Raw genomic sequence first — 20,698 nt, forward strand, 5'->3', positions numbered from 1 at the left:
CGTTGGAACTCCCCGTGTGAATCTCTGTTTTTTTTTTTAACCACATTTACCTCTGAACGACTCCATCCCAGACACGACCGCCCCAGTATGCCCAGACAAGGCTGCAGTCGCTGGGTGCCGGCCCTCTCCCTCAGCTGCCTGCCCTGGATCCCCGGCTTCTTGTTGCACACTGCTACTCTGCTGAGCACGGGTAAGAATACAAACACACACAGACACACACACACACACACACACACACACACTGGAACATAAATTCGAGGGCGCCACACAAATTCCCAGATACGGAGCCTGTTTCCCCTCCCTGTTATCTGCAACACTGCATTTCATGAGGTGACACTGAATGTAGCATCCTTTTTTCTTTTTTTTTCTTTTCTGGTTTGTTTGTACAAATGATCCCTGGTAACTTCATGTCCCGTCTCCCAGGAACACTGCTGTGCCGTAGGCCTCCATGGTGTGAGATTCGCCCCATGTGTTACCATGGCGCTCGCAGTCTGTCCAATCAGACTTTGAGATTATGCCTCCAGATGACTCCCTAATGTTCCAGGGATTTGAGTTCATGTTTTCTTTTCTTAAGGCAAATGCACAGCAAGTTTTTCTATGCGCTAAACGCAAAGAGCATTATTTTTCTCTTCGTGCACATTAAAACAAACTAGAATAAATAAATGCATTTAAATAAATGCACAAATAGTTTTTGATTGTGTACAATTAAAAAATAGACAGTGTGGCAACCAATAACAAGCCATATTTACACTCTATACAGCCCAGACTTGTCTCCGTGCTCCTGCAGAGTCAATTTTGAAATCAAATAACAGACGCTACGTTATAAAGTGAAGAGTCTCGGCTTTCATTCGGTGTCCATCAAATATAGGAAGAACTGCATATGGGAGATTAAGTCAGTCTGACATTTCGCTGAAAATCCTTCGTCGCAGCCGGTGGCCGCTTGTGAAGTCTTTGACCCGGAGACATCGCCAGACGCTTTGTGTCCCCCCCCCCCCGGCAAGCTTCGCTGCAGCCGACCTCTCAGCTCTCGGTTTGTTGCGGGGGTCTCTCCGTCTCAGTCTGGTTCAAGTTCAGCCAGTAGATAAATATACCGCAGGATGTTGCAGCTCCTCACCCCCGAAAAAGCTCGTTCTTTGGTTCAGGATAATGCTCCTGCTGAGCGAAGACTTTCTTCTGGCAGCGGTGAGATCATCAACGGACGCCAGTGTGCCATCGGCAGCAGCCGTGAATGTCCAAACCATTACAGAGCCGCGGCCGTGTTTGACCGACACGCTGGTTGCTCTGGCTCAGGAGGGGTTTTCCTTTCTTTCCTTTGAGTGTTTTTCTGAAGCGCAGTCTGGACTTGATAGTAGTGATTCCTATGAGATTATGAACAGGAAGCTTCCTCTTGACCTCAGCAAAGGAAGCATCCGTCCGCCCACTTGCTGAAGAGCATTCTTGTATTCCGTTTACCGTGCAAAAGACTTTCTTTGTGATCAACTACACCATCGGTATCGCTCTGATTTGCCTCTTTGTCACTTGCCTGATTTCCCCCCCGAAGAGCCGAGATGCGCCCGAGGGATGCAGGTGACATCCACGGGCCCGCAGACCATCCAGAGGGCCGAGGGGGAGAGCGTGACTCTGGGCTGCAGCTACGCACCGAGCCCCGTTGACGCCGGCGAACTCGACATCGAGTGGTCCGTGGTCAGTCCAGACACCACGCGGAAAGATCGGATGGTAAGATGCTGAAAGAGACGCGTTGGGGGATTAGGGAGCAGGCTCCACTAAGTTGACGCACAGGTGATGTTCTGGGTTCATGATATCTGAATACCTTACCGTACGTACCTAGAAGTGCACGGATTGAACGCTAGTCCTTTCCACTTACCCTTGGAGATATTAGGATGCTGTTTAGAATTCAAGGACTGAAAAAGGAAAGAGTTCCACTCCAAGAACTCACCTGAGCTAATGAGGTCACAGAACACAACACAACGGCTCGGCCCAACCTCAGTCTCAAGACAAGCACCTTTTAAGGCATCTATTAAATCCATCTCTTTTCAAAAATTCTTGCCTGTGTCTCACACTTAGCCTCCTGGAAACCCAGGCCGGCCGGCGAGCTCATGTTTATTCAGTCTCGCAGATGGACCCAATGCAAATGTGTCTGGTAGCGCCGGGCCTAGCGATCCATTTGTCTGAATTAGAATTCACTCCAGGAGACTGGCGTGTGGATGAACTCCTGCCCCACCTTTTTTTAAATTCACAGGAATTTGTTGTTTGCCCCATTTTCCTTTCAGAGTAAGTAAGTCATTAGAGGTTCCCCTCCCCCCGTCATCTCTGCCCTCAGGGAGCAGACATTTTGTCTCAGTCGATACAAGGGGGTCGACCAGAGCAAGTTTCTGATTCTTGTACGGCAGTCGAGCGCTTCGGACGGTAATCGTCCTTTCTGGCGCTTTTTTTTTTTTGGTCAATAAGTTAAAATGTTTATCCACTGCTGCCACAAGTTAAAGCTGCACATAATCGATATTTTGGCCACCAGAGGGCACACGGCACTGACACGCTGCCGCTCGATAAAGTCATATGCTAATGTGTTAGGCGACAATCTATTTTTAGAATCGGGGGGGGGGGGGGGGGGAATTATCATCACCACAGGAAGAGACAGAGACAACATTAGCATTCACCTGGGGCTCACCTCCCGCGCTGTCCTTCAGTCCGCCTGCCTTCTGCCTTTGGTCTCGATGATCAGAAGAAAAACCACTGATCTGCAGGAGGTCGAAAGGTTCAATTAAAACTGTCATCCAGAGTCATTTGTTCGTGTTATTTCTCTCTTCCCCCCTTCAGTTAATGTCCTACACCGGCGGCACCCAATACGTCCACGCCGACCGCGCTCTCGCCAAGGGCCTCCGCTTCGCCGCCGCCGACCCCTCGAGGGGCGACGCGTCGCTCACCATCGCTGCGCTGTCGCCCGCCCACGGCGCCACCTACCAGTGCAAAGTGAAGAAGAACCCCGGGGTGGACGCGCGCAAGCTGTCGCTGGTGGTGATGGGTAAGCAGCACGGGGGGGGGGGCGGGCATCGGGGTTTCACGCCGCGGTTTTTGACTCGACGACTGCGTTATATGCGGCCGTCGCTTTCCAAACAGTTGAGATACTGTTTGGTTTAATGGGAGAAAAATGGTAGGTGCAGGATTCCTATGTCAAGGTTGCTTCTCTGAGGTATTTTATCTTCATAGACTACTAGAACATTACTACAGGGACTCTAGTATATACACTATATATCCATTCGTGGTTTGTGGAGGTCATGGACGTGAGCAAAAACGCTGCTCCTCTCTGTGTCTGCTGTCACACTTTTACGAAATGTTCTTCTCTATAAGAAACTATCATTTAATCAGAAATTGCTCCCTGATCCTCGAGTAAAACGTTGTACACGAGTTGCATTGCGCGGAGAAAGTACATCACACAAAAGCTATTGGCGTCGTCGGTGCGTCCCAGCCTCCGCATCAGTCGTGGGGAGTGAAGTCATTTCACTTGGTTGGAGTCCAACTCGTTCTGTTTGAGGAGCTCCGGCAGCAGCGGGGAGCGCGAGAAGGTCGCCTCGCCGACAGATTTATTCATTACGATTTCTTTTTAAGATTGAACACTGCATTGAATAATAACTCCTCGCGAAGATGTGTCACGATTGATCTAATATTTGGCCCAGATAAGGGACGGAAAAGTACTAGGATGGAACACAGGGGTCCATTGGAATATATATAGGAAAGTTTTGATCCGGCATCAACTTCTCATTTTTATTTGGAGACGAGCCAAAGCTACAGGTTAATGAAAGCACATTTGCACACATGCAAATCCATCTACTTCTGGGGAAAAAAGGGGAAGCTTGTATCAGATGCAATGACCTTCCTGGAAACAAGCACCTTGTTAAACAATTATCTATGTTCCGAAGATAACGGGGCGGTCGGAGGCCAGCAGCTGTTTTTCGAGCCCTAAAGTGTCGTCTTTGTGAAGAGGTGTGAACAAATGGACGGGAGGATTTCTGCGTTTGTCTTTTGTGTTCGTCAAGAAGAGTCCATTTACACGTTTGTGGCTCAAACAACTTTCAAATCCTTTGAGCTCGAGTATCGTGTAATCAACCTCACCGCACCGGTTTCTACCCTGTTCCGCCCGACAGGACGGCATTGGGTTAAAGCTCAGAGATTCTGCATGGTCATTATGACATCATTCTTTGAATGTTATAGTTATTACGTTTTGACTTAAAGACGCTTCAAATTGTTGTCTATGTGATGTGGCTGAACCGTTCCCTCCCCTCCCGTTTAAAATCCCGAAAGCCGTTCGACCGCACCACGTCTTGAAGAAAACTGACGTGGCGGCACGAAATTGTCCCCTTTTTGTGATCACAGTGAAGCCGTCTGTGCCTGAGTGCTGGGTGGAGGGGGGGGAGCTGGTCGGCGAGGCCGCGGCGCTGCACTGCCGCTCCGCGAGGGGCTCCACTCCCCTGACGTACTCGTGGAGGAGGGAAACCGCGGGCGCCGTCCTCCCCGCCGCGGCCACGCAGAGTAAGTGTGACCTCTGCTGATGTCACGGCGCCACTGCACATCAAACAGACAGTCTGTGTGTGTGTGTGTGTGTGTGTGTGTGTGTGCTTGGGTATGAGCAGTGTGTGAATATTATCTTCATAGAAAGGAATTATTGATTATTCCCATATTTGAAATTACAAATTATCCTCCAAATAACAGAAAAAAAGTCCTAAGAAATAGTGATGGAGAGGAAGCACTACAACTTTCATTTGCCAGGAAGCCTAATCATTTTAATCTCCTTTTCCTTTTTCCTTTTTAACACTGTAGCATGACTCATTTCCTGAGTTGCTTTACTGTAAACTGCATTGATCTGCGCGCGTGTCCTTTTGCAATGAGGAAATCTGCATGAACGGATATAATTTTCCACATGTAGACACCGCCCCCCCCCCATCTGGCATCCACATCTGAAGGCTCCTACATGTAAAGGCTCTTTGCATGTTCACACAGCACAGCATTTGCCTGCGTGCGTTAATCTGTGTTTGTGGGCGGTTGTGCATGTTCCCCCCCCATCAGACAGTGTGACCGGGGAGCTGAAAATCAGCAACCACTCGCAGAGCTTGGCAGGCGTCTACCTCTGCGAGGTGAACAATGCGGTTGGCGCCCAACGCTGCAGGATCAACCTGAAAGCGATCAAACGTAAGTGTGTGTGTGTGGGGGGGGGAATGGACTAAAACGCCACGCGTGACACACTCGTCGTGGTCGTGAAAGAAACCAGATTTCATCCTCTTACGTCTTCTCCCTTTGTAGTGCTGCCACACTGTCTCCTCGTCGCTCCACTTCCCTCTGCGCTTTATGATGACAGCGCTCACTCAGCAACGCGGGTGAATCATCCCTCATTATGTGCACAGGGGGGGTCACGGTTCGATCAAAGAGCGGCTATCCACCCATCATCGTCACTTTCCCTCCCTGATGTCACAAACACATGACACACACGCGGCCACATTAAGGCCGAGGCTAAAACAATTCTGCCGCCCAGCAGCTCCACGGGTGTGAATGAAACACGAAAAGTGAAATACAGGTGGAATGATTAGAAGCAGCTCGTCTAAAAGGAGATACAGAAATGCAGTTTGTGTAAAATTGTGCCCGAGAAAAGGAGAAAGACAGAACCCGGCGACGTACCAGAGCTGTCGCCCAGCGAATGAGAGTGACTGTGGGCAGTGATTTAGTACGCCGGCCATAGAATAAATCATCTCCTGACTCAAAACAAGCGCACTGGATTTTCTACGGATCCATAAAATGAGTTTGTCTTTGTGCGAGTGTGTGTGCGCGTGTGTGTGTGCGTGTTTGTGTGTGTGCGTGTGTGTGTCATGATCGAGTGGAGCTGACCTCCCCCCATTTGACATCTTGTCGAGTCCATAACTCCTGTTGTCTGTGCTCAGACTCTGAGCGCGGGGCCACGTTCATTTCTTCCCGTTCCAAGGGCGTCACCAAGGGGTTTGCAAGATGATTAAAGGTGACATTATGCTTTGTGTACGTAAACGGTCTGCAAAGTCAAAAAGACCAAAGTCTACGGTAAATGGCGCTCCTCTCCTGAAACTCGTCGTCGGTAGTCCGGTCGATGCTTCTGTAAAATGGTGACATCACGGACGTGCCATGTCGAGCGGCAAGTCCGGCACGCCCCCCAACAAAGCCATGTAGAAAGCGTGAGCAGAAGGAACTTCCTACACAAGCTGGAAGCGGTTGACCAGTCTCAACAGAGTGGGGGCCAGCTGGCCAATCAGAGCAGACTGGGCTTCATCGGGAGGGCGGGGCCTTAAAGAGACGGGAGCTAAAAAACCAAGTGTTTCGGACAGAGGCTGGAAGGAGAAGCTGCAGGAATGTGACGGTCTGAGGAAACTGATGCGTTGACTGAACATTGGAGCATGTGAACCGTCTCAAGAAATAATCCAAATTAAAAATTTTGAACCTGAATATGAGCATATTGTGTCTCCTTTAATAAGAATTTCTACAAAGCGAAAAGGCATATTGTCCCAAATTGACAGTGGCCATACAACCTGCAATTGGGATTCGTGGGAAGACTTTTGAACAGTATGATGGATTATTTTTCTGTCACAGAGCCTCTGGAAATAATAATTCCTTGTTTCTCGTTCCAAATGATTTCACAGCTCCAAACAGAGCGGCCGTGATAGTCGGCACCGCCGTGGGCTCTCTGCTCCTCATCGTCATCCTGCTGGTCTTCATCGGGCTTCTTTACTGGAAGATGAGCAGCAGATTCCGCCACGAGAAGGAGTTCTCCAACGAGATCAGGTACTGTACTGTGCCAAGGAAAGGAAGGAACTAATCCACACGTACTAGTTTTCTCCTAGTCCTCAATCTATCACGGAAACACTATTTTACGTCTGCTCAAAAGTAGCGGTGAGAAAAAAAAGACGTTCTTGGTTTTCTGACACACTAACCAAGAACAAAATGAGACCTGTCAACGACTGCACTTCAAAATGCAGAGAGGAAATTATGATGGTGTATAACAAGACACGTAAACAAAACACTTGAAAGGCGGTCGGTTAGGAACAGAAATAAAATCCTTCACTGGAATAAAGAAAAATGTGAACACAAACAACAAAAACTCGACACTTGTCAGACACGGCTCGATCGGATGTTCTGATTACGTGTCATTCCTCCCCCCTCGTTCATCTCTACACTTAGTGATTATGCGGCGAGCAACGTCTAACACGAATCCTGTGAAAAGCTCCTGGTTTTGTGCGGTGAAAATTGATTTTCTGCAGGTAGGCTGATGCAAATGTGTCTGCTGACATTCTAAAAAAACAGCTCTGCCGCGCGCGCTTCGTCCGAGCGGGATTCATTAAAAGTTACGCACTCTTTCTTCTCGTTGATCGTCTCCGTCTGTCTTTTACTGTTGGAATCAAGGGTCTCCCGGGTCGTCTCTTCTCACAGACTTAGAGCCTTCATACAGTTTCTTAAAGTCATGGAAAGTGACGTTACAAAAGAACATTCAAAAGCCCGTCCTTGTTAAAACCACTCTAGGTCAGTTCTATTCAATTTTATATTCAGCTTTCAGTAGATACAACTGAGAAATAACACATTTGAATCCAATAATGTGTTTTGTTGTCGTCTAGAGTTCCGAAAGGAGCAAGCACTGCTGGATATTGAGGGCGAAAGTTTGACATTGTTTAAATAGTTTTATTTGCTTTGTGCCAGAGGTAGGTAAATGTCTGGAGAAACATATGCGCGACATTTTTTGTTCTCACGTCCGGGAGAAGTTTAGGATAATGTCCAAACTTAAAGGGGCAGTGAGCGATTCTAAAGCAAGCTCTCTCTCCAAAATCGCTTCCTGCCCCTTTAAGTGCATGTCTGGAAGCAGCTAGATTTCGCCGAAAAAAATCGTATCCATATTTATATGTTAACTACTGTATGAAGCTACACTCATACAGATATTTAGCTTATAGCTTAGCATAAAAAATGGAGGGAAGCACTTGGCCTGCAGGGCTTTCTTCAAGCGTGACAAAAATCCCCCCTACGACGTCTAGAGCTCACAAATCAACGTGTTACTGCTCGTTTGTTTCATCAGCAGAAAAAGTGTAGGATGACCATTTCACTTTTAAAGGCGGTTAAGTGGTGCACAACATTTGGGAGGAGGGGGGGCTCTGAGCAGTTCCCACAACAGCCAGCGGGGTTCAGTGTAAACGAGCAAAAGCGGTATAATGAGAGGTCTTCTTCACGGCAACATCGAGGGATCTTTGTCTAAAAGGGGCTTTTGTGCTAAGCTAAGCTAACTGGCTGTCGGTCGTAGCCTTGATGGTGGTTTTGATCTCGTACATTAACAAGCAACAGGTGGAACTATTTCTTTCGAGAAGGTTGTTGCATCCGGAGCTGAACATGTTGCACTTTCTTTTCTGCCATGTGACGACCGAAACCTTGTCAGGCGAGGCGTCTGATGTCAGATGGTAGTGTTGAGGACAATGAAGCTATTCACAGATGGTTTTTAGCTAAATCAACTTTCTCTAACAACTCCTCAACTCCATGCACGGCTTGCAAAAGACAAGCAATATTCCTTCCCTCGTATCCAAGTCGTCAGAGAGGGGGAACGTTCTGCAGCCGACCTCCCACTCTGACACGTCTGGGAGGATTTTCGAAATAGTTTGTCTCTGCGGTTCACACGCAGTTGAAAACAGCCCACAGGCTTTCGAGGTTGAATGGGGAGCAGCGTCAGTGTGGGAGGACAGCGCCGTGGTGCAGGAGACAGAGAAGCACTGAGGGGCCACCGTCCCGATCCGCGAGCTTCTTCAACATATCGACGGCGACGGCGGCATCTCTCCCTTATCTGTCAGTCACTACCGCTGTCAGAGTAAACACTGCAGCTTGGAAAAGTTCAAGTGTTGTCATCAGTTCAAGTCGTCCTCTCTCTGCATTGAAGAAACGTAACAAATACGTGAACGCAGTGAGAAAATGAGTCAGGCTTGTGCACCAGGACCATAAACACGAACAAGAAACAAACTGTGAACGCACTCCGACAGGCGGACGGATAAACGAGGCCATAGATCGATACGGTAACAGCTTTCAACCTTGTGTAAAGGGCAACAGAAAACACGATGTGAACACAACAGCTGTTGCGGAGCTGAGGGATCATATATGGAAAACTGGTGATAGTTTCTATATCTGAGCTTTGAGCTCCAAGACTGCACATAATCATTGGATCTATTTTTAACAATTAGAGCCCGACTGATATGGATTTTTGGGGGCCGATGCCGATATATGGCCGATGTATCGGTATTGAGTAATATATCTATATATATACACTGAACCATATATATATATATATATATATACATTTTTTTTTTTTTTTAATTGGTCAATTATTCCTAAAATGTCATTATCAAACCTTCATGACACAAGACATGTAATTTAAGCTTGATATTTCAGTTGAAACATGAACTTTATCATAAATAATCATAAATAAAAAATACAAATACAACTAAATACATAGAACTCGTAGCAAACATTTACTGTTAACATGAATGCACATTTAAAGGCTCAAATCAGTAGGCCGATAATATTGGTCGGGGCTCTTAAAATATCGGCCGATACCGACATGTCTGTGAAAGGCTAATATCGGCGAGCCGACACGTCTGTCGGGCTCCAACTACAACATTAACCGTACAGCAGTTATTTAGTACAAGTCACGTGGATGGTGGATTTCAGCTGTGAAGAAAGACTTGTAGACAAGCATGAAAAAGTGTTGAGTTAATCTTGTTTGCGTGTTTATTGCTTCCAGGTCAAACCTCATGTAATAATGTCGATAGCGCCTACCCTAAAAAACTATTATAATTAATGAATTCGCTTTTTGCTCGCAGCCGCCCTGTCGTGTTTCACGGCGACATGCGAGAAAAGACGTGAGGCGCAATTTCATCCCCGAAAAACAAAAAGCTAATTTATTCCCTGAACCAGCAGAGAAACACCGGAGAGTCCTTGGCCTCCGCGGGACGAGAGAGTGCCAAAGTCGATCAGTCGCGCGGGTGTTCTTCTTTTCTTCTTCTTCTTCTTCCTCTTTTGACAGAGGAGAGCGGATCCCAGCTGCTGCTGCTGCCGCCGCCGCCGCGAAAGTTACATAAAATGCAAAAATGCAAAGTAGCCTCTGAGCTTGAAAGTTGGCAGCGCCGGCGGCGAGCGGGGGGGATTGCATTGTGTTTGCTTGTCGGTGTGTTTTCTGGCGGGAACCAGCAGCACCGGAGTGATTTGTATCCTTCAGCAGAAGGAGAGGGAAAATGAAAGTAGCCACTGGGAAGAGCCTGTCTAACTACATCCACTGTGTTGAGTGTGGATTGAAGCACAGCGACGGCAACGGCTCGGTCATCGCTCATCCTCCTCCATGAGGGCACAGGCAAAGTAAAATGTGCTAAAAAAAACAAACAAACGATTAGTTTGGCAGGTTGGTCGTTCAAAAATCAATCGACAGATATTCAGATGATCAATCTGTCAAGTCGTGTATCGTGAACACAATGTGAGATTATGCAGATTTTCTCTTTTGATTTGTAAATGGAGTTTAAAGTGGGGCGGTGGCGTAGTGGTTAGCGATGTCGCCTCACAGGTTCTGGGTTCGAGTCCCGGTTCCAACCAACCGGGGCCTTTCTGTGTGGAGTTTGCGTGTTCTCCCCGTGTGTGCGTGGGTTCTCTCCGGCTTCCTCCCACAGTCCAGAGACACGCAGAATGGGGTCAGGTTCATTGGAGACTCTAAGTTGACCGTAGGTGTGAATGGTTGTCCGTCTCTGTATGTGGCCCTGCGATAGGCTGGCGACCTGTCCAGGGTGAACCCCGCCTCTCGCCCAATGTCAGCTGGGATTGGCTAAAGCCCCCCCGCCACCATTAAATGGATAAAGCGGTAGACGATGGATGGATGGACAATAGTTTAGATGGATGGTTTAGAGTTCTTATCTGTTCTTGTAGACGGAAATCTCAATATTTTTCGGGACATTTCACACAGTAAAAAAGCCCAAGTCCACAATGGTCGATGCGGATGCACCCGTGAGTTCCCTAAACATGTTTTATAATTATAATTTCATGCTCCGAAGACACAGGGTATGTACTGGAGTATGCGACTGCTGCAGTTGCCTCGTAACCACAATGCTCCATCCGAAAGGTTCGGAACATCCTTCGTACCTGCAGCAGTCGGATCTTTTATTGAACAATATGGATTTAATGTCTTTTTTTTAGTATTTAGTATTTCTTAGTCACTGCATGTTTGCGTTGCTTTGCTGCGCGCGGTCGGCACGGTGGAACTCGCCTTCCATCTGATCCATCTCTGGATCTCACACCAAGGATCTTGGCCTTTTGTCTAACCGGCTTGTCTCTCGTTGCTGCGATGGAACGGTGTCCATCCCGTCAACAACTCGGCCTGGCGTCATCCACTGCTTAATAAGTGACATTTTTTCTGCACACCGGGTTCGTGTCTTTTGATTGTCAGTCGATGAATTGAGTATATTTTGTTGGTCTATGCTGGTGAACCAGTTTCCCCCCTGGAGATCCTGTCCTACCCCCTTTTTTTTTTACTGTAAATCAGGAATTAATTCCCTGAATTTTCAAATGACTGAAGTTTATTGTTTACTTTTCTCTCCCTCTTCTGTTCTGCGCCCATCATTATCAAACAGGGAGGACGTCCCGCCTCCGGAGAGCCGCCCCGCCAGCCGCCACACGTGCCGGAGCGCCGGCCACCAACCGCAGGTGACTTACTGCGGGCTGGATGACGGGAGCTCTTTCAGCGACGCACCCACACATCCACCCCGGAGCTCCACGCCGGTCAAATGCACATCGGCGGGATATGACGGCAGGTACGGAAACGCAGTGTGAGCGGAGCGGAGCTGAGCTGAGCGGAGTTCAGCAGACGAGTCGAGACGGTGGAACTGAACATGTGCAGCAGCGACAGTTTAATTAACTGAACTCAAAGCTGTGAAATGTGATGATATTTTTTTTTTTTATGATAACTCTGCTCGTGTTAATTCCTTTGAGACTCTCCCCTCTCTTAGCGAGGAGACGTAGACGTCATCACTAACTACAGAACACGCAGGTCGATTATGACAAAAGGCTAAATTATTACATTTTTGTTCAAACCTGGGGGTGTTTTTTTGTTTTTTTTTAAATTCGCGATGAAACATTAAAAAAAAAAAGTCTCTCTTTGTAAAACAAAAGAGGAATATTTATTTCATGATAGACCTCATTTGGAAAATACTCAACCTTTCCCCCCAAAAAAACAAAAAAAAATGTACACAATGAAGTACTTTTTTTTTTTTTCTCCTTTTCCTTCCAAGGATGTACTGACAGGAGTTGACACATCAACGGCCACATGCAATGGGTTTCTGTCCACTACATAAACAGCGACTAGGACCCCCCCCCCCCCCCCCCCCTCGGGGCGGTCGGGCCTTTTTTGCAACAGCACACATCATCATAGACAAGTCATAGACAGTCAAACGTTCAGAAACCAGCCAGAGCTGATGTGCTCAGTGTTTGCACTTTACTCCTCAGCGGGTCGCCTGAATGCTCTGATGATGACTTTTTCATTTTTTTTTCTTTCGAAATGCTGGGACAATTTCTGACTTAGATTGCGATGAGACAATTCCAGTGTAAACTGCAAGATATATATATATATATATAAATGAAATGTGTATTTGGAAGATATGGAGGTTAAATGTACAGTAAGGCAATATGAACAGAGCTGGTCAATATGTTGTATATATTGAGTTACAGCTGCAACAGTTAATTGATTAGTAATTGACTTTTTATAAATTAATTACCAACTATTTTGATAATCGATTAATTGGTTCAAGTGGATTTTATGAAGAAAAAAAGGCAAAAAATCTCTGATTTCAGCTTCTGGACGAAACAAATCTTGGTGGTTTTGGGAAACACCATCAACATTTTTCACCATTTTATGGACCAAACAACTAATTAATTTATTCGAGGAAAATAGTCGACAGATTATTTGATTAGAAAAATAATCGTTAGTTGCAGCTCTATATTTAGTTAAATGTGGAAATAATGGAGTTCTGAATAACTATACAACCAATTAGAAAGTCTGGCACATTTTTCTTTTCTCTTTAATGAAAGCTGTGGTTCTATAAATCAATAAAAAAGGATTAATGTCTCTCAGAACATACTGGAAGTAAATGGCAAACACTGAGCACAAAGGGATCGAGGGCTCCTCCTGTGGATTCCGGGTGAATTAGCACACACACAGTCTTTCCTTCAGATTAAAACTCTCATGACACCGTTTTTATTTATTGTTCACCAGAATCTATGTCACGCTTGTAAAACGAGTAATATTGAGCAAAAAATAATAAAAAAAAATCCCATCACCTGATCATCTGTAAAAAAAAAAAAAAATCAAAATTAAAAAAATAAGGCAAGGTACAAAAAATAAATCATGACGACTCATGGTTGAATTTGGCTTCAAAATAATAATCACATTAAAAAAAAAACTATCGGTCCAGTTCTCAAAACTAAAAAGGAAGAAAATAATCTTGATTCTGTGCAAAAAAAGAAGTCAATCAGACGACGAATACCGAGATTTCAAAAGTGTAAAGTGGTTTGTCGAGTGGAATGTTTGAATGTTTCCCTTTTGATTCCTGACGCCAAAGACTGATGGAGTGAACTGTGTACGTGTGTGTGATTGTTGTCGGCTATCAAAAAAACCAAGAACAACAACCCCTCCGCCGATTCCGCGCGAGTCCATCCAAGTCTCCGGGCGGGACGGGTTGAATGCTTCACCGTCTGGATTTTTTTTCCCCCCTCCAGTTCGCTGTGTATAAGTTCCTCTGCCCTCCTGTAGTGAGTTAATCCTCTGGGTGCGGACGGACGGACGGACGGACGGCACGGTTCTCAACCGGCCGATGTTGAGGTTCAGTGAACGACCATTCTTCAAAGGCACCGTACTGTACATTGGTCGGCGTGTGTGTGTGTGTGTGTGTGTGTGTGTGTGTGTGGGCCGCACATGGGCACATGCACACACGGAGAAGTAAAAACCTGTCCACAAAGTTGATTCCCCTCCACCGGTGTCAGCCCACAAGGCGTCACCATGACAACTAAGGCAAAAAATCTCTCGACATGAAAACAGAGCATCTGTCTTTTTTTTCTTCTTCGTCTTCTTCTTCGTCTTTTCTTTCTTTCTCTCATTTGAGTTTTTCCTCATCCGATTCCTTTTGCTAAAATCAACTTCTGCACAATAATCATTCGTAATGATAATAATCTCTATTCAATAAATTATCTATACTGTACAATTATTTCACCTCACATAGACCTGCAACAGAAAAACAGGGGGGGGGGGGGAGCGATCCGTCGTCGGCTCAGCGCTGTGTCTCCAGTTCAGTGAAGCCTCTGCAGTGCAGCGCGGAGGCAGACGGACAGCGTGGCAGGTTTCCCCCCCCCCCCCTCTCGTTCTTTTCCTGTACACAAATTAAACGGGACGTCCCGCGAGAGAAAACAAAACAAAACAAAGAGCAAAAGCCGATGCATAATTGAAGATGGACAAAAAAAAAAAAGGCGGGGTGAGAGACGGCTCGCCGCGGAAAAAACGAGCATCCATCAAAAAAACAACCACGGAGAAAAAGAGTTCTCTTTTTTTCTGTATTCCTTGTGTTGTTGTTTTTCCTGGAGAGAGTAATTTTCTCTGAGCACAGAAGGTAGAAGATGGTTCCTGATTATAATTTTTTTTTAAAAAGGAGCCAGGCCAGTGAACGCGCCGGCCTCACTGCCCCCCCTCTTCGTCCACGTAGGTCGACGGAAACCATCCAATCTGAAACACAGACGTGACAGTCACTAGCACATATTACTCAGAAGCCTTCATACATCCAGCTCAACGTGCAGTGAGATAATTGTTAACACACACACACACACACAAATAATAAAGTAGTTTAGTCAGAGGCCTCTCTGAGATGACATTTGCCTGAAGGATGTGCGCATTATTTTCACATAACAGCTCGGAATGCCGCAGCCTCATCCCCTTTTTTTCGAAAACATTCGAAGGCTACTACTTTAGATACCACTGCAGCTGTTGCTAGGCAATGACTTCTTCCTACTTGTTGCGATGGTGAAGTGAGTCCTGAGCCCACAGAGGCGGCGGCCACACGAGGGCTTTATGTAAAGAGCATATCGACCCTAAACCGTAATTTTTTTTTTTAAAAATCATACAAGAAACAGTGGGATTGCTTTATCCATATAGACACAGACAATAAAATGGCCTTGTGGAGAAAACTCTGGAATCACGATTCAGATGCTGCGAAGCTTTCGCGGCTGTGGTGCGATCTGTATCTGGGCAACTTTGTGTTCGAGCCTGATACTGATGAGCTTCCTTGTTACTGTATGTGGATTATGCCTCGCATTATGATTGGATCTCAATATTTAAAGGGTGGGCTCGCTTGAGATTCACGTGCTTGATATTTTACTGTTTAACGATAAAGTTTATTAGAAATACCTGTAATAAAAAAAAACCTCAATATGTAAAATTTGAATTTAATAAAATAAACATAAATGCTCATCTTCTCTGATTTGTTTATTCTGCTAAATAATAGTGTATATATCGATTTTTATCGCCTGACGGATGAATCAGGCAGGCTGATTTTTATTTCCCCCTAAAAAAACACTAACACTTGTCAAATGTGCAACCTAATGAGAAACCTTCCCCGCATAAAACTAAAAAAAGGCGGAAATCACATCCAGTTTCGCCGCCAGCCCCCTTTTTTAAAGTGGCCCATTTCCCGGCAGCCCGGACTTTTACCTTATTGTTTCAACCACCTGCTTTAAAAAAAAGCACTTTTAACGCCGACAGTTTGATCCTTTAACCCAGAGGGCCCTCATCGTCGGCGCTCGCTTTCCACACACGTGCACATCGGCGGACTCTCCGGCGGCGTACTCACGCGTCCGTTGGCCTCGCCTTTCCACCAGCCCTGGTCGCCGCCGATCTTGCTGTAGATCTTCACCACGTCCCCCTCCCGCAGCGACAGCTCCCGCATGTCCCGCGCGGCAAAGTTGTACCTGGCCACGGCCGTGCTGACCACCCGCGGCGTGAACACTGGAAACCGGAGGGCGACAGACAGGGGAGCTCAATGCAAACGTATGGCTTTCAAACGTAACGGCTTGCTCTTTGTTTTGTTTTTTGGCAAAGTTCTGCGCGTAACGCAAGTCGCCGAAAAAAAAAGGTATCAGTCGCTGACATTTAACGCGAAGTAGCAATCTCCACGCGCGAGATGGGGAAAAGGGCACGTTAGTAGTAATTAGTCGTTGGGAGAGAGCGAGAGGTCCAGCGTTTTGTTAGTCACAAACGGGAGAGGACAAGTTGTGTTCATTAAGGGAGAGGAAATAGCCTTTTCTTCTTCTCTCGATTTAACGAGCGACTTGTCATTCTGGGAAGAAGTGAACAGGCCCCTCGTTAATGAAAATGGCACCGCAGAGAACAAGTAATGAGGCCAAGAGCGCCGAGGCCGAAATGATGAAATCACAGGCGAAGGCGGCGGCGACAAGAAAAAGATTGGGGGGGGGGGGGGGAGACAAAAAAACCAAAAACTGGTACCTGACCAAAAGGGAGCCGGGCTCTGAGGAGAGGAGAAGTTGAGGCCTTGGGGACTGAGGAAGGAGAAGTTGTAGGAGGCGCAGGTGGCTGCTGAGAGGAAGACAGGAAGAGAAGAGACACAGAGAGAGAAACAGGGGGAAATAAAAGCTGGAAGATGTTTCTGGAAGGTGCGTGCACGCAGAGCTGCAGCCGGAGAGAAGCAGCCGGTTAAAAAAGAGAGGGAGAGAGCGAGCGAGCGCGCGAGAGAGAGAGAGAGAGAGAGAGAGAGAGAGAGAGAGAGAAGGCCCTAATGCATCAAGAATCTGTCTGCGACTAATGGCCGCAATCTGTTCTTATTATATTTAATCCTGACAATGTGGCTGGCACAGTTTGACAGGTTTAGTGGTGTGAACGAAAACAACAATTTGCTATAATAAAAAAGAAAAAAAAGAAAAACCCCAAACACATTTACTTGTGGATGATAAACAGGGTTAGTGTGCCAGTTTGCGCATTTTGAGTTTGGCAGTACTGTGACTTTACTGTTGCATATAAATAAAGGAGAGAACCCTAATGATCATTTAATAACAAAATAAAGTAAAGCTAACAAACTAAAAAACTAATTAGGTGTATTTATTGTGCAATAAGGTTATTGTATAATGTGGCTACTGTATGAAGACAACAAGATGAAGGTTGTGTAACAATTTAAACATTAACATTGCAGCCAGTTACTATTTTCTATCTAATGGTGTGTTTAGGTGCATATGCACATTAATGCATATGAAACAACCTTAAAATGTATCTGCAAAACTTCACTGAAAACAAAAAGGGGAGAAGGAGTTGTGGTCGGAGATGCTGGTGCGACGTCTTGTGCCCGGTGAACAATCGTGTATAGAACCTTTAAAATGTGATATGCCGATGATATGATACTGCATGTGTACGATGTCGGTGTGTGCAACTAAATAATGGTGCCGGAAGCACTGCTTTGGAAGAGGAAAATGGATATGTTGGGGCCGCGGCTGTTTGCCAAACCCACTTATTCAACCTGGTGCGATCCCAGACACTTCCAGACCATCAGGGCCATCGACCCCCCCCACCCCCCCAAATCGCACCGCGTGCTTTCACTGCAAAAAAACCCCGCAGCGCGGCGCGACTCAAACGCACACAGGGCGGAGAAAGAGGAGACGGCCCATTGTCTCCGTTTCGTTTCCAAATTGCAGGAAGGAAACAATCCAGCTGTAGCGGCCAGTTGGGTCTTCCTGCGGCGCGGCGCACACAGCGGCAGGCCAGTGTCGGACCGGGGCCAGTGGCGAAGGCGAGGGCCAGCATTCACACACCGTCTAATGGACGGAGAGGGCGGCCAATTCAGACAGCCGGCCCCCAGGCCTCTCACTTTGCTGACAAACTCTTCCTCTTTGTCTTTTCTCTTGGCTCTCGCTATATTTCACACCGGCGCCTCGTTTTCTGACCCCTCTCCCCTCTGGCCTCGCTCCCATTCCCGGTTTGGTATCAGTCAAGAGACTCGCTGGCCTGGAGGGGAACAGAGCAACCAGGGGAAGCTATAGCGCGTGCGGCCTGTCTCATTCATTTCCCCGCTCCCTTCTTGCAATATCCACGGCCAAAATGGCAGGGGATTAAATTTGCGAGAGCCCGGACCTGCGCCTAATAGCATCTCTTTAGAGTCAAATTAGCGCCGTCGCTACCGTTTATAGACGCCGGGCGATTTATAAGCATTGGCAGGGAAAAAAAAAGGCCCCGTCAGTCCCCCTGAGCCAGACATCCATCTCGCCGCCGCTTATCTGCATGGGTCCAGGTTATGGTGGCAGCAAGCGGGCGCATATGTCCCCTTCTCCCCTGGTCGCGTCTTCCAGTTCGTCCTGGGGAATTTGGAGCCGTCGCAGATGTGAGGCACTCGCGTCAAATCAACCCAAACAAACTCTGCTCAGAGCAAAAGAAGGCAGGCCCATACTCATCTTTGAGAGTGAGGAATCTTGTCTCTCCCTGTCATTAATCAAACCTCATGGTTGAGGGTTTCGAACCCTAGATCGATCGATAAATCAAGGGCAGTTCCAGAATCCCGACGGAACAACTTTGGGGCGGAGGGAAGAGATACCGCGCCCAGGACAGGAACACTGGGGCCCGCGACTCCAGAGCGTCTAGTGTCCACGGCCTTTACGCTAAGCAGCGTGGTTTTGGTTTCAGCCCAAACAAACGACACGGGGCCGCTGGTAATACTGGATCTTAGAGTTCAAATACATAAATATCTCCAAGACTCTTTGTAGACCCTGTTATTCCTTGTTCCCGTCGACTCTTCACCCTAATCTACCGTCATGGTCACTTCACGTATCCAAATGTCAAAACTCAAAAGTTTGGGATCCAAGTTACATTTCCACATGTTCATGTTAAGTGCAGTTCATGTCTCGTTTGGTACTTCATGTTGGTTTAAGATCAATGTTTGTTGAAGGCAGCGATATCTACTTTTCTCTGCCAACAAGCTTATTGGCTGTCACTTATTGGCTGTCACTTATTGGCTCGCTGCTCATTTTCTATAAAAAAGTGATTTGACAAGGAGTCTATTAGCGTTGAGGTAAGTTCATTATTTAATATGGTCAGGTCGTGTTTTGATATTGGCTGATATTTGATGCCAGGGTCTTTATATTTTCACTTACTTTAAAGTGTGCGTGTGTGTGTGAAGAAAGCTTAATGTAAAAGGTCAGAGAGAGAGAGCGAGAGAGAGAGAGAGAGAGAGCGACATTTGCGAGTCTTACCTGGTGAGCGCGTGCTGGCCCGCGTGAGCGAGCGTTCTCGCGACTTGTAGGGGTACCGCAGCGTGGTATCTAACAACTTGAAGCTTTCTTTCAGCGAATGCGCCTGATAGTACTCCACCAGCTCCTGTCATATCAAACCGTACAGAGGGATTATCACTCCGTCGGTAGTTTTTTCTTTTTCCGCACAGTACAGGCGGCGGAACGTGCGACTTACCAGAAGACTCTCGAACTTCTTGGCCTCGGTGATGTGAATCCAGCTGTCTTTCTCGATGACCTTAATGTGCTTCACCTCGTCGTTGAATCTGTGAAATCAAACGACGCAGTACTATCAGACACTGTTGTATATTGCTGCACTTTTACTCTCATCTGCTCTAGTACATTGAGATTGCTTTTAGCAATGAAAAGTGCTCTATAAATGAAATTCATTATTCTTATTCTTATTAGCAATGCCCAAAATCGACTACATCGTTCTTTAATGTTTAACAAACTAAAATAAAAGTTGTTTTTAATTCATCATCAGTCCTGATTGCAGGTCCCTGAAGCCCCCTTTGGCTCATAGACAATATATATTACTGTACAGTACATTATAGCGTGACAGCTCCAGCTAGAGCCTTTCACATTGTTCCAGAGGGAACGCACAAAAACAGGATTTACACAACCAAAAAAAAGAAGCAATTACCGAGTGGTTATTAGCTTAAGGATGTACGGGGGAAAAATCTGACCGGGGTATCTCATGAGAAGGTTCATTTCCCATGAGATATGGATAATAAAAAAATGTAAAAAACCCCTTCCCTTGAGATTTTTTTCTCCTCCCTCCCCTCTCCTGTTGCGATGTGAAACACTCACTTGATGCTGATGGCGAACCTCTCCGCCTCGGCCGTCCTCTCTCTGATGAGGTACGTGCCGCTGCTGTGGGACTTGAGGAGGTTGTCGGCCTGCTGGCGCTCCATGTTCCCCGCGAACCTACAGCGAAAAGCACAGACACTGAACCTGGTGACCTTCCAAAAACGCAAGTTACACAATCGGAAAGACAGGTCCTTGACTTCAAACCGTCCACGTAGTAATTAATCTTTTGGCCGCGGTTGTGTTATGGGGGTCAGTTCGCTTTCAATTTTTTTGGAATCGCTGCATTAGCAGATCTGGACTAATTATAGAATGGTGACCTGGGGGCTAATGCTGGTATATCATATACAGGGAATTAACAATGTGAGGACGAAATGATCTCAACTCCGCGCCCTTCTGGAGTTAGGGGTTCTCACCAAGGATATCCAAAGTAGTCTGCTTCCCTCGAGGTCTGCCGGCTCGACAATGACTGGAAGGGCTGCGGGGAAGAAACAGACGCCAGCACATGAAACGGCGAGGAGCAGAACGACCGCGCCGCGGCGCAGATGTGGATAAT

The 20,698-nt window shown here is 46.7% G+C and overlaps 2 protein-coding genes across 10 annotated transcripts in view; one reads left to right on the forward strand and one right to left on the reverse strand.

Annotated features, from left to right (window-relative positions):
* The first annotated feature begins 87 nt into the window (after positions 1–87).
* On the forward strand, positions 88–12,024 carry vsig8a (V-set and immunoglobulin domain containing 8a). The gene is made up of 7 exons (XM_035608983.2): positions 88–190; positions 1,541–1,716; positions 2,815–3,019; positions 4,369–4,524; positions 5,059–5,181; positions 6,651–6,792; positions 11,646–12,024. Exons 1-7 carry the CDS (start codon positions 88–90, stop codon positions 11,842–11,844), a joined length of 1,104 nt encoding a protein of 367 aa, XP_035464876.1. The 3' UTR covers positions 11,845–12,024.
* A 1,046-nt stretch (positions 12,025–13,070) lies between these two features.
* Positions 13,071–20,698, reverse strand: part of vav2 (vav 2 guanine nucleotide exchange factor) — a 166,345-nt gene continuing 158,717 nt past the window's right edge. For 5 of the 9 annotated variants that reach the window (XM_035608960.2, XM_035608962.2, XM_035608958.2 and 2 more), the window contains 7 exons: positions 20,559–20,620; positions 20,146–20,262; positions 19,514–19,601; positions 19,300–19,423; positions 16,556–16,645; positions 15,903–16,057; positions 13,071–14,782 (listed from right to left, as the gene is read on the reverse strand). In XM_035608960.2, coding sequence (XP_035464853.1) covers positions 14,735–14,782; positions 15,903–16,057; positions 16,556–16,645; positions 19,300–19,423; positions 19,514–19,601; positions 20,146–20,262; positions 20,559–20,620 — 684 coding nt within the window. In that variant the 3' untranslated portion in view covers positions 13,071–14,734. The remainder of the gene's footprint in view (positions 14,783–15,902; positions 16,058–16,555; positions 16,646–19,299; positions 19,424–19,513; positions 19,602–20,145; positions 20,263–20,558; positions 20,621–20,698) is intronic. The other 4 variants (XM_035608959.2, XM_035608966.2, XM_035608967.2 and 1 more) reach the window with 2 other exon arrangements.

This window comes from Scophthalmus maximus, chromosome 20, assembly GCF_022379125.1.
Source record: "Scophthalmus maximus strain ysfricsl-2021 chromosome 20, ASM2237912v1, whole genome shotgun sequence".
NCBI lineage: Eukaryota > Metazoa > Chordata > Actinopteri > Pleuronectiformes > Scophthalmidae > Scophthalmus > Scophthalmus maximus.

Coding starts and splice junctions, on each gene's coding strand:
- vsig8a (XM_035608983.2), top strand. CDS start 88: ATGCCCAGACAAGGCTGCAGTCGCTGGGTGCCGGCCCTCTCCCTCAGC. Junction 3,020..4,368: donor GCTGTCGCTGGTGGTGATGG/GTAAGCAGCACG, acceptor TTGTGATCACAG/TGAAGCCGTCTGTGCCTGAG. Junction 6,793..11,645: donor GAGTTCTCCAACGAGATCAG/GTACTGTACTGT, acceptor ATTATCAAACAG/GGAGGACGTCCCGCCTCCGG.